At 45.0% G+C, this 13,294-nt stretch overlaps 1 protein-coding gene across 1 annotated transcript in view; it reads right to left on the reverse strand.

Annotated features, from left to right (window-relative positions):
- Positions 1-13,294, reverse strand: part of LOC126282177 (UDP-glycosyltransferase UGT5-like) — a 152,534-nt gene that overhangs the window by 65,128 nt on the left and 74,112 nt on the right. Inside the window, exons 2-3 of the mRNA XM_049981705.1 lie at positions 9,145-9,335; positions 1,426-1,604 (exon numbers count right to left, since the gene is read on the reverse strand). Coding sequence (XP_049837662.1) covers positions 1,426-1,604; positions 9,145-9,330 — 365 coding nt within the window. The 5' untranslated portion in view covers positions 9,331-9,335. The remainder of the gene's footprint in view (positions 1-1,425; positions 1,605-9,144; positions 9,336-13,294) is intronic.

Below are 13,294 nucleotides of genomic sequence, written 5' to 3' on the forward strand. Positions count from 1 at the left end.
TCCCATGCGTCTAGCTCCAGCTACCATCCGGCGTTCAAAGTCTATTACTTTTCGTCGTGCGGTCCTTACGTCGGAAACGTTTCCACACGAATCGCCAGATTGCAATGCACTGCCAATTTATACCTTTCGTACGCGATACTACCGCCATCTCTAAATGTGTATATCGCGATCCCGTGATTTCCGTCAGGTACTCCGGCTGCATCTGCCGAAATAATGTTGAATATGCCTAGTGTAGTAATTCTTAATTTTTTTCACTATGTAGTTCAAAATGGTTCAAATGTTTCTGAGCACTACGGGACTTAACATCTGAGATCATCAGTCCCCTAGAACATAGAACTACTTAAACCTAACTGACCTAAGGACATCACACACATCCATGCCCGAGGCAGGATTCGAACCTGCGATCGTAGCGGTCGCGCGGTTCCAGACTGAAGCGCCTAGAACCGCTCGGCCACTCCGGCCGGCTTCACTATGTGCTTCGGTATCTATTAGTGACATGCGTTTCGTTCATTATAACTATGTAAGAGATATTTTGCTGTGATTCGTGTTAGGGTTTCACTGTGGCTAGGACGTTAGCGACTGTTAGTATCGATTTGCCTGTCGCTGTTGCGGTTAAGACATTTTAGTACTTTCGACATTGCACCCCAGTTAACAATCGTGATAATCTAATACATAAGAAACTATCAGCCTCTATTGTGGTAATGAAACCAACCATTCCGTAGGTTTCAGCCCAAGTAGTTGATCCTTTTTCAGAAGATATACGTGATTCTATAATATTTCTACGTGGGCATGGTCTAGAAATAAAACTAAAACAGCCTGAATAGCCGTAGTCACATTTTAAAAATGCAGTACATAGGTACTAAGTCACCACCAAGACTTAAGCTCCGGCGAGCGCCTCGTCTCCATGGACGCCGTGCGGTGGGCCTCAGGAGCTCATTTGAAGCTAAGTAGACCTAGAAGACGCGCTACATGCTGATATGTAGCGCGTCTTCTAGGTCTTCTTACTTTCATGTGCTGTTTGACATAACTTTAAGGCAACGAATGCAAATTAATTTGCTACCGTTTCAGTACGTAATTACGTAGCATCATGTTTGTTCCAAGTGGCGCTTGGTAGTTGTAGTAAATAAAACACCGCTCGTCTTTTGCGGCTGATCGGAGATGAGCCTCTCAGACCTACTCTGACGGTTTTCAGTGGACCATGCTAGGTCCCTCTGGTGCTCATCAGGGCTATCAATGTGTTACTTGCTGGACTTCTTTCAAAATGTTATTGTCGGTGTTCGTATGTGTTGCTTACGAAGCTAGTACTAGATTTTCTCGTTGGGAATGTATTCCGCAAACAATTTCAATATTTTCACCATTCTGTGTTAGTACTTACACCACATATGTTCTGCACATTAGGCTACATGGCATGAACTGACCACTTACTTTAACCAGTCCTGTAGAGCCTGGTTTTTGAGCTCATCGGTGCAGCAGAAGACTCCCAGCTCGTGGTACGCCTCGGCCAGTTTCATAGGCCACGTGTCGGCCAGCACTGTTTTGTTTAGCTGCTGCAGGAACGAGTAGGACGCTGATAGGTCAATCGCCTTGTACTTTGTGTCCTGGAGCTGAAATGCAAGAAAGCGTCGATACAGAAGAGAGGCCACGTAGCCCCACAAGATCTGCGTGTACTAGCATCCACTACTTTGAAGTACATAGTGTTGTGGGCAGTAAAGAAATGTCGCTATCGACGAAAGAACATCTTTCAATACGCTATGTAGTAGATATAATAAGGTTTAAGGCAGATGAGATGTAGAACAACAGAATCTTAATATACACTCGTCAAAAATGGTTCAAATGGCTCTGAGCACTATGGGACTTAACATCTATGGTCATCAGTCCCCTAAAACTTAGAACTAATTAAACCTAACTAACCTAAGGACATCACAACACCCTGTCATCTATACAATCGTCCTCATAGATTGAGGATAATGATGGTACATGGTGAAACCGCTCTGGTGGGCGGTTTGCGGGTTTAAATCACCTCGGGGTATGACCGTGCGGTGCATTTAACCTGCAGTCGTCGCACGGTGGCGCTGGCAGCAGTCCACATACGCAGAGGTGCGTTGGTGTATGTGTGCAGCGAGTAAGTGTGCAGATGTTTTCAGACTCTGTTGAAAATGGTTCAAAGAACACATATTGAAGACTTTATGAGGGGTAGAATACTAGTGCGACTGGAAGCTGGTCAAAGAATGCAGGTCGTGGCACAGGCCCTCCGTGAGCCACAAAGTATCATCTCAAGATTATGGCAACGATTCCAGCAGACAGGAAACGTGTCCAGGCGCTGCAGTACGGGACGTCCACAGTGTAGAACACCACAAGAAGACCGATATCTCACCATCAGTGCCCCAAGACGGCCAGGGAGCACTGCAGGTAGACTTGCTCGGGACCTTACGACAGCCACTAGAACTGTTGTCTCCAGCCACACAGTCTACAGGCGACTGAACAGACATGGTTTATTCGCCTGGAGACCCGCAAAGTGCATTCCACTGACTCCTTCTTACAGGAGAGCCCGTAAAGCCTGGTGTCAAGAACACAGTACATGGTCATTGGAACAGTGGTCCCAGGTTATGTTGATGGACGAGTCCAGGTATAGTCTGAACAGTGATTCTAGCCGGATTTTCATCTGGCTTGAACCAGGAACCAGATACCAACCGCTGAATGTCCTTGAAAGAGACCTGTATGGAGGTCGTGGTTTGATGGTGTGGGATGGGATTATGATTGGTACACGTACACCCCTCCATGTCTTTGACAGAGGAACTGTAATAGGTCAGGTGCATCGGGACGTCATTTTGCACCAGTATGTCCGCATTTTCAGGGGTATAGTGGGTCCAACCTTCCTCCTGATGGATGATAACGCACGGCCCCACCGAGCTGCCATGGTGGAGGAGTACCTTGAAACAGAAGATATCAGGCGAATGGAGTGGCCTGCCTGTTCTCCAGACCTAAACCCCATCGAGCACGTGTGGGATCCTCTCCGTCGACGGATCACTGCACGTCTTCAAACCCCTAGGACACTTCAGGAGCTCCGACAGGCACTGGTGCAAAAATGGGAGGCTATATCCCAGCAGCTTCTCGACCACTACATCCAGAGTATGCCAATCCGTTGTGTGGCCTGTGTACGTGTGCATGGTGATCATATCCCTTCTTGATGTCGGGGTACATGCGCAGTGAACAGTGGCATTTTGTAACACGTGTGTTTCGCGACGGTTTTCTCAACTTATCACCAACACTGTGGACTTACAGTTCTGTGTCATGTGTGTTCCCTATGTGCCTATGCTATTAGGGCCAGTTTGGTGTAGTGCCACGTTGTGTGGCACCACATTCTCCAATTATCCTTAATTTATGAGCATGAGTATATAACCAAATGTAATAAAAGTTAATGGAGAGTCTTCTTCCTAAATATTGAAAATAAGGAGAAACAAGATTCGAGCTCCCATTTGTCTTTTGATAAAATCTGGTAAGTAACATAAAAGAAATCAAGAAAAAGGTAAACCACTAAAGAATGCTATTCTGGGCGATTTTTTCAACCATACACAAGCACTAGGGATTGATCGATGACAGGATATGGAACAAGATAGGTCTAATGAACTTATGTCCGGAAATGCTTCGTTTCGATGCTAGACACCATTTATTCAATCATACATTGTTACAGAGACTGTGGTCTAATACGGTGCAATGACAAACGGCTCTGAGCACTACGGGACTTAACATCTGAGATCATCAGTCCCCTAGAACTTAGAACTACTTAAACCTAACTAACCTAAGGACATCACACACATCCATGCCCGAGGCAGGATTCGAACCTGCGACCGGAGCGGTCGTGTGGTTTCAGACTATAGCGCCTAGAACCGCTGGGTCACACTGGCCGGCCGGTGCAGCCACAGTTAATGTGTTGAAAATGGTTTCCATGTGCCTTAACGCATGCGTGTATGCGACGTAGCATTTTCTGTCTCACACGTTCACATCGACCATACTGCATCCGAAGTGCGTCAAAGTCTCCACTGTCTCCACATCTGGACTGGGCTCTGCACGTAGGATACTCCTGAGATGGCCCCATAACCAGAAATCGCACGGGTTGAGATCCGGTGAACGAGCAGGTCATGCAACTGGATCCCCTCGTCTGATCCATCGACCAGGAAGACACGATTGAAATGTGTCTGGACGTTAACGGAGGAGTGTTCTGGAGAACCATCATGTAGGAGCCACGTAATCCTTCGAATCATCAATGGCACTTTTTCCAGCAGCGGAGGCAAAGTCATCCGCAAGAAATGCCGATAGTTCCGGCCTGTTAGGCGACTTCCAAGGAGCACTCGTCTCAAAATACGATTGCCAATTATCCCGGCCCACACATTCCGGACGCACCGATGCTGATAATTCGCTGTCACCATACCATGGGTTTTGTGCATATTATCCCTCAGATGACTGTTATAGAAGTTCAAGATACTGCTCCGCCTAAAGATGGCCTCCTAAGACCTATACATGCTGTAAGTGATAAGGGCAGTAGCAATTATCATGGAGAATGTTGCACACGGTCTTCTCGCTTACCCTGTACTGGTTGGTCAATTGCCTGGTAGTGAGGCGGCTTTAGCCTTCCACAGTATTAATCACTTCCCCCCTCCCCCTCCCCCCCCCCCCCCAAGTCTGGTGTCCGAACAGTTCTGGTACGTCCTTCATGATTTCCTGCTTCCTGAAACGGCCCTGTCTCAGACCAACGACGAAACGCTGTTGCAAACGTCGAATGCTGCAGTAGATGTCGGCGGGACTATGTCTCCTGATACGACCCTGCTGCCCGCCGTCCGTCGCCATTTGCTTTTCCGTATTTAAACACCATTTCGGCAAGCTCTCGATTCGGGTATGCAACCATTATGTACAGCGCTATATCACATCTACAAAAAGATGGGTCAGCAAGAGAAGTCAATCGGACACAACATTACCAATTACTATGGCAGGTGAGGGCGCTAAGGTATGATGTGTGAGGAACAGTACTCCTGGAGGAAACCAAGCATACTGTAACTGTGGCTGCATGGTACAGCGCGTATACCCCAGTCACTTTAACAAAGTAGGATTGAATAAATGGTCTCTAGCATGGAAACCATGTATTTCCGAACATAAGTCCATTAGACATTTTTCTTCTGTATCCTCTTATCGATCAATCCCTAGAGTTTGTCTACCGTGGAAGAATCACCCTGTACACGAAATTGTTGATACCTAATAAATATCCATGAACTTTGTTCTGGTTAAGTAAGCTTCAGGGCTTTCGCGTGAAATTAGTTTTATGTTTATAACAGAGCAAAATGCTTTGGCACAAGGAAGTACGTATTTTTCTTTCGGTGTCATCAAGAAGAACACTGTATCCACAAATGGCATCACAGAGTTTATGTGAATTATCATCATGTCGTAGTGTCGTCTGTTTACTATAAGACAACGTAAATAAGTGTGCACATATTGGTTGACATTAAGCAGAGAAAAGAGGGCTGGGGTCAGCCATCTGATTGCTACTTTGTTTCATTTGTTTCTTACACCGTACGTGCTATCTTTATCCATTTATCAATCTTTGAATCCTCGTGTCAAGTCGTTGAAAGTACAAAAGCACTTACGACACGTCGATATCGGCAAACAACAGTGCATGGAGCAGAGAGGAAGGTAACTGCCGCCCAGCAACCGACTGCGTAGCCTCACAACAGTTTCACACGGAGGGCACCGGCGCACCGCACACCCGTCTGGACGGCTCCCTACTTCCCCCAACTTTTCGCTCACCTCTTGTGGGTTCTTAAGAGGACACCAATGTTTTAACGTGCCCAACTCCTGATGTACCCGTTTATTTGCCCTCCAGAGGTACTAACGGACGTTAGTGTGAGACACGAGGAAAAACCATCAAAGAAACAAATCTACATTTATCGACTGCAACATACCACACAATGCATGGCGGAGAGTATTTCGTGCCAATATTATGGATCCTAAGTGGCAGTGGTTTATTTCCACAGAGTGGGACGCTTCCGTGGGACACGCGCGATGTCACTTTCGTTTCTGCTGAACACTCGCAGTTCAGTATAACGTACTGGCTCCCTTTAATCAAATATTCAGCCGGTCAGTAGTGGACGATGATGTACAGTGTAGCGCAATTCGGGAATCCACGAGTACGGGGTCTAGTTTTCGTTCCGCTGGATACACTGTTTGCATCGTGTCGTGCATGACTAAAGCAGTCTGTCTCACGCACGAGCAGTTATCCTTGTATAAATGCTGTTTCGTTTTGACAATCTTTCTTTGTCTCCACCATCATAATATTTGAGGTTACAATATACTTTAGGATACTGAAACAGGCGCTCGTCAGCAATACTGATCTATACACGGTGGCAGTAAGGTTTTCCTCTCGTATGCAGTTCCTTACAATCCGATTGTCCGCCATCTATTCACTGGCATTTCTAAGTCGTTTTGCATCTCTTTGACAGTGACCTCACAGTGCAGCCAATTACTTAATATCTGTTACCTTGTGAAGCTTTAACACGTCGGCTATCGTGTCTATGCGCTTCCTTCATCTGCCTTGCCTTGTTGCAGCAAGCACTGAATTATTGGTAGGAAGACATTGTAATCCAACCCAGTGCGACGAACGGTTCTCCTTTCAAGAATCGAAATGACTTCCTTCGCAACTTAAATTCCGTTAAACTGTGATGTTGGTGCACTTCAATACGACAAATTGACATTCCGATACATATCAGATGTTGCAATGCAGAGCTAAGGTTATGCGTTAGGTATTACTTAGTAGTTGCATTACTGGAGCAGTGCAGATCTATAGTTGCGAAACAAGGACGCAGGGAACTTTCTGGATCAAATTATACGATGCGTTCAAATACTTTCCGTTTATGCTTCGGTAACGGGTGTCAGCTTCGAACGTAACTGATTGACGCGATCTTAGAATCTATTATTCAGGATTTGGTTTTGTAGATCTAGCAGTGGTCGTATTTTCAGACAAAAATTAGTATATTTCAGGTCCGCCTATGGTGACAATCGTTATTTAGAAATGCTCAGATATGTTTCAGCCCCTTTGTGTCATCATCGGGGACACTTTTATTCAGTTCTGTAAGAATGTAGTAACTGGTATGAAAAGAAGTAAACATCAACAGGAACTGGACACACAGCAGCGAAGTAAACAATGTGTTTGGTGAAGGGAGAAAGTAAAACCTATGGGTAAAGTTCCGTATAAACATTTGTTGTGTTTGTGTTTACAATCCCACAACAGATGCGAATAAACCGGAGAAAGGACATTTCGAAATACTAATAGTGAAATATAGTCGCGGAATATTTTTGTGCAGCAAAATCCCTTTTATAGATAAAGTAATTTCTTTGAAAAGGGTTCAAATGGCTCGAATCACTATGGACTTAACATCTGAGGTCATCAGTCCCCTATAACTTAGAACTACTTAAACCTAACTAACCTAAGGACATCACACACGTCCATGCCCGATGCAGGATTCGAACCTGCGGCCGTAGCGGTCGCGCGGTTCCAGATTGTAGCGCCTAGTACCGCTCGGCCACCTCGGCCGGCAGATGATTAATGTACATATAGAATAAAAGCGGTCATGTCACGCTTCGCTTGGGCATTCCTAACGATACCCTTGTCTGATGAACCTCGCCGTAGAGAACAATGTACTGAGTTCTATTACTTACTAAGTCTTCGAGACACACACAGGTAAGGGAACGTGCAGCGTATGCTCGGGCTTTAGCAGTCTGCCGTGGGGTACAGTGTCAAACACTTTCCGTAAATCTAGGAATATGGAATTTCCCTGCATAATATCGCACGAGAAAATGGCAAGCTCAGTTTTGCGCGAGCGACGCTTTTTAAATCCGTTCTGGTTTGGGGGACAGAGAACGATTTAATTGCAGATGGCAAACTACCAATGTACTGTAATGCAAAGATGATCCCACAGAACCTAACAATGTGAAAAAGTTAAGCTCGTAACAGAGGAAAACTGTATTTGGAGCTACTTTCACTAGGGAAGGTATTACTAAGAATATGTTTCCATTTCTGAGAACTCCATGCTGAACCATGTTTCCGCAATTATAAAGAGTAGTTTGCATATAGGCGAATGAAACACAGCAGCTGGAATCTGTTGATAAACATTTGTATTAATTTTGTCGGTGAAATGACAGGAATGTAGAATAGAACAATCCTGAATGCTTTTGGTAAACTAAATAGGGTTTTCAAAACGGAGCAGTCGTATGTCTGAAAAGGAAAGCTCACAGTCAGCATGTATATCCTATTTCTACTTTTCGCATTGATCATGCCCCATTAAGGTAAAAAGAAATTGGAGAACTGTGGATTGTTCGGTATGCAACTTAGATATCTCTGTTGGAAATCACCAGGTGAGATAGAAAATCAAATGGATCGGGAAACATACTGTAGATTTAACTATGACCGTAATGAAAATGAAATGGAGGCGACAGATGCTGAACCATGTTTCCGCAATTATAAACAGTAGTTTGCATATAGGCGAATGAAACACAGCAGTTGGAATCTGTTGATAAACATTTGTATTAATTTTGTCGGTGAAATGACAGGAATGTAGAATAGAACAATCCTGAATGCTTTTGGTAAACTAAATAGGGTTTTCAAAACGGAGCAGTCGTATGTCTGAAAAGGAAAGCTCACAGTCAGCATGTGTATCCTATTCCTATTTTTCGCATTGATCATGCCCCATTAAGGTAAAAACAAATTGGAGAACTGTGGATTGTTTGGTATGCAATTTAGATATCTCTGTTCGAAATCACCAGGTGAGATAGAAAATCATATGGATCGGGAAACATACAGTAGATTTAACTATGACCGAAATGAAAATGAAATGGAGGCGTTAACCCAGGCGAAAGGATGATACACAGTCCATGGTGATCAGTTGCTGGATTACAGGAGATATGAAATGACAAAGACGACGATCCAATGTATGGCCGGTAGATGGCGTGAGGAAACGTGCAGGAGCAGCGTGCAGGAGAACTGCTGAAGTCTGCCGAAGTCTCGAACAGGCGTGAATCCGGCACGCGGTCTCGAGGGGCTGACGGTGAGGCGGCGGTGTTTTCCCCCAGTCCACACCCGGCTTGAGCCCGGCACGCTACCTGCATGGGGTCCGGCGTGATGTGCGTGACGCGGTGCCCCCTGGCCAGCAGAGCGCCGATCACGGCGTTGATGGGCAGCGCGTGGCTGACGGATGGCGTCGGCGCGATGAACAAGATGTCCGCCGACCAGCAGCCGCCCACTGCCAGCAGCAACAGCAGCAGCGCAGACCACGGGCAGGAACTCATCTCGCCTGCAAAGGAGCAACAGGTGTGGCTGGCTGCGCAACGTCCCGATTCACTCTGAACAGAATTGAATGAAGCTACTTTACAAGTTTATTTGATTTTTAATTCATTTTTATCTAAATAATAGATCTATTAAAACTACATTCGTCAATAACTGTGAGAGGCACCAAGAAGCTTTGCTCATACTGTGGCATCAAGCAGTCAGGCCTGCAAGATGAGTGGTCTGCCAAGCGAGTGGATTTGTTGTTATTTCTCGTGTAATATCAATGACTGATTATGAGCTCTAGTACCCGCAATTAAACTACAAAATATTCTCCTGTTTGAATATTACGCAACAGAAACGGATAACGCACATCTGACTATTAGTAATTTACACAACTCTGATTGTTCACTACGCTCTGGCAATACTACATTTTCTTTCCTACCCAACGGCTTTGACCAACAAGTGGCCATCGCACTGAATATGAATGGCGCACACATTATAAATCCTGGGTATCATGACAACATACTAGTCGAAGGAAAAGGCCACCAATCTTTTTCTTTTCACTATCTTATTTATTTCGATAAATTCTATAACCTAAACACACCACTATCTTATTTATTCCGATAAATTCTATAACCTAAACAAACAAATTTTATAACCTACAACAACAACACATGAAAAATTCCGCCCAATGGGCACAGCTTTACATTGGTGATTCTCTGTCTTATGGTCTCGTAATTATCTAACGCTACAGTGCACTTTCTGGATAGGATGGTGGATCTTTTGCTATATCTCACACTTCGACTCACACCAATCATCACGAAAATTTTCTCCAGACCGAGCGGTACAAAAAGGAACATGCATAACCCACTGCCTCTGAACCGATTTTGCTACTCTCCCATGCAAACCACACATACTTAAATTACATGAAATACATCACACTCGCAACATACATCACAAAGAATAGTCACAACATTAGAATCACTTCACTTTCAGCTTTCCCACTTCAATTAGTATTCATCCCGGTTTCACACGACACTGCCCCACTTCGCAACTTTTCTTTCCTACTACATATGCACGTCTTCCTGCGCAATGCAAGCCAAGTGGCGTTGCTGGATATACGGCTGACTCACTTGCTTCTCTCTCAGAGTATTAGAGTTTGAATCCAGTGTCACACAGCAACATAACACGCAAAGTAATATTAAGTACATATTCGTCACACACGCGAGTCCTCAACTGATACCATGGACGAGTACTTCTCTTTATCCTTTGTCTCATATACAGATTGAGACTCCCACAGTACTCACCACGTGGAATACTCGTCTCTACTTTCAAGTCCTGCACACGCCATTTCTTAAATATTTCCAACTTATAGTACACACGCCAGTAATTCAGCTTACCTTTACCACTCAGAACTATTTCAACTTAGTACTACCACTCGCAAGCATTCCAACTTGCTACACGTGGATTCACAATGACCGTTGGTCACTTCCGAAGATTACTACGATCCCCTTAATATTACCTGCCTGTCATTTAATTCTCCCCCCAAAAGTTCCTGAAATAGAGAAATGATTATTCCAAGCTACTCTTAAGTATTTCACACCAATACCATTCTTTCCACTCTTTTGTCTTTATGGAGCACACCTAAGACAGGTCTTACCAACACAAGATCCAGCAGCAGAGTACTGAAACATGGCCGTTGTTCAGGTCATCTCTCACCTCCGCCGAAATGGGGGACCGTATAGGACGGCCACATTCCCAGGCGCTCAAAGCTCAGGTAAATTTCATGTCTTTGGTTCCACCAAAGGTGACCAAAGGACCGTCTTAAAGATGATCATATATTACACAATCACTGCCTGTGGTTAGCAGACGACCATACATTCATTCATTTCACAGATCTCACCAAATTGGGTGTAGCGATTTATTTTGTGGGAGTGCACATGTGATCAACTAAATAAATGAATAGTCATTCTTTCCTACACTGGTATCTGGCTTCTATGTATTAAGTGAAATCGAGTTATTATTACAAAAAACATTTTGTTCTGACAAGAATAACGAAGAATGTTGTACCTATTTTCAATGTCGGGTGGTACTGTACCCTTTCAACTGTTCCACTTCTCATTCTGTTCGGCTCTGGACGGAGATTTCAGTACGTTACAAGAAACTTTAATGCAAAGAAATTTCACACACTAGTTAAACCTCACTGAACAACTAGTTTCACCCTGCTAACCAAACACTGTATTTCCTATTCTTTACATTGTACCCTACATGTCATTTAATACATTTAATATGAGGTACGTGCTATAAGCCTTTCTTATTCAGGCAGTATTGGTGCCCGTTCTGGTAGTTAAGACAATATGCTGGAATGTATGTAGCAGTGAGTGAGACCACCAGATACACTAATGGCCATTAAAATTGCTATACCAAGAATAAATGCAGATGATAAACGGGTATTCAGTGGACAAATATATTGTACTAGAACTGACATGTGATTACTTTTTCACGGAATTTGGGTGCTTAGATCCTGAGAAATCAGTACACAGAACACCCACCTCTGGCCATAATAACGGACTTGATACGCCTGGCCATTGATTCAAACAGAGCTTGGATGGCGGTACAGGTACAGCTACCCATTCAGCTTCAACACGATACCACAGTTCATCAAGAGGTGACTGGCGTATTGTGACGAGCCATTTGCTCGGCCACCATTGACCAGACTTTTTCAATTGGTGAGAGATCCGGAGAATGTGCTGGCCAGGGCAGCAGTCGAACATTTTCTGTATTCCGAAAGGCCCCTACAGGACCTGCAACTTGCGGTCGTGCATTATTCTGCTGAAATGTAGGGTTTCGCAGGGATCGAATGAATTGTAGAGCCACGGGTCGTAACACATCTGAAATGTAACGTCCACTGTTCAGAGTGCCGTCAATGCGAACAAGAGGTGACCCAGACGTGTAACGAAGGCACCCCATACCATCACGCCGGGTAATACGCCAGTATGGCGGCAACGAATACACGCTTCCAATGTGCGTTCACCTTCACCGCGATGTCGCCAAACACGGATGCGACCATCGTGATGCTTTAAACAGAACGTGGATTCATCCGAAAAAATTACGTTTTGCCATTCGCGCACCGAGGTTCATCGTTGAGTACACTATCGCAGGCGCTCCTGTCTGTGATGCAGCGTCAAGGGTAACTGCAGCCATGGTCTCCGAGCTGATAGTCCATGTTGCTGCAAACGTCGTCGAACTGTTCGTGCGCCGGCCGCGGTGGTCTCGCGGTTCTAGGCGCGCAGTCCGGAACCGTGCGACTGCTACGGTCGCAGGCTCGAATCCTGCCTCGGGCATGGATGTGTGTGATGTCCTTAGGTTAGTTAGGTTTAAGTAGTTCTAAGTTCTAGGGGACTGATGACCACAGCAGTTGAGTCCGATAGTGCTCAGAGCCATTTAAAGCATTTGAACTGTTCGTGCAGATGGTTGTTGTCTTGCAAACGTCCCCGTCTGTTGACTCAGGGATCGAGACGTGGCTGCACGATCCGTTACAGCCATGAGAATAAGATGCTTGTCATCTCGACTGCTAGTGATACGAGACCGTTGGGATCCAGCACGGCGTTCAGTATTACCCTCCTTAACCCATCGATTCCATTTTCTGCTAACACTAACTGGATCTCGACCAACGCGAGCAGCAATGTCGCGATAGGATAAACAGCAATCGCAATAGGCTCAATCCGACCTTTATCAAAGCCGGAATCGTGATGTTACGCACTTCTACTCCTTACACGAGGCATCACAACAACGTTTCACCAGGCAACGCCGGTCAACTGCTGTTTGTGTATGAGAAATCGGTTGGAAAATTTCCTCATGTCAGCACGTTGTAGGTGTCGCCACCGGCGCCAACCTTGTGTGAATGCTCTGAAAAGCTAATCATTTGCTTATCACGACATCTTCTTCCTATAGGTTAAATTTCGCGTCTGTTACACGTCATCT

This window comes from Schistocerca gregaria, chromosome 7 (genome assembly GCF_023897955.1).
Source record: "Schistocerca gregaria isolate iqSchGreg1 chromosome 7, iqSchGreg1.2, whole genome shotgun sequence".
In the NCBI taxonomy this organism is placed as follows: domain Eukaryota; kingdom Metazoa; phylum Arthropoda; class Insecta; order Orthoptera; family Acrididae; genus Schistocerca; species Schistocerca gregaria.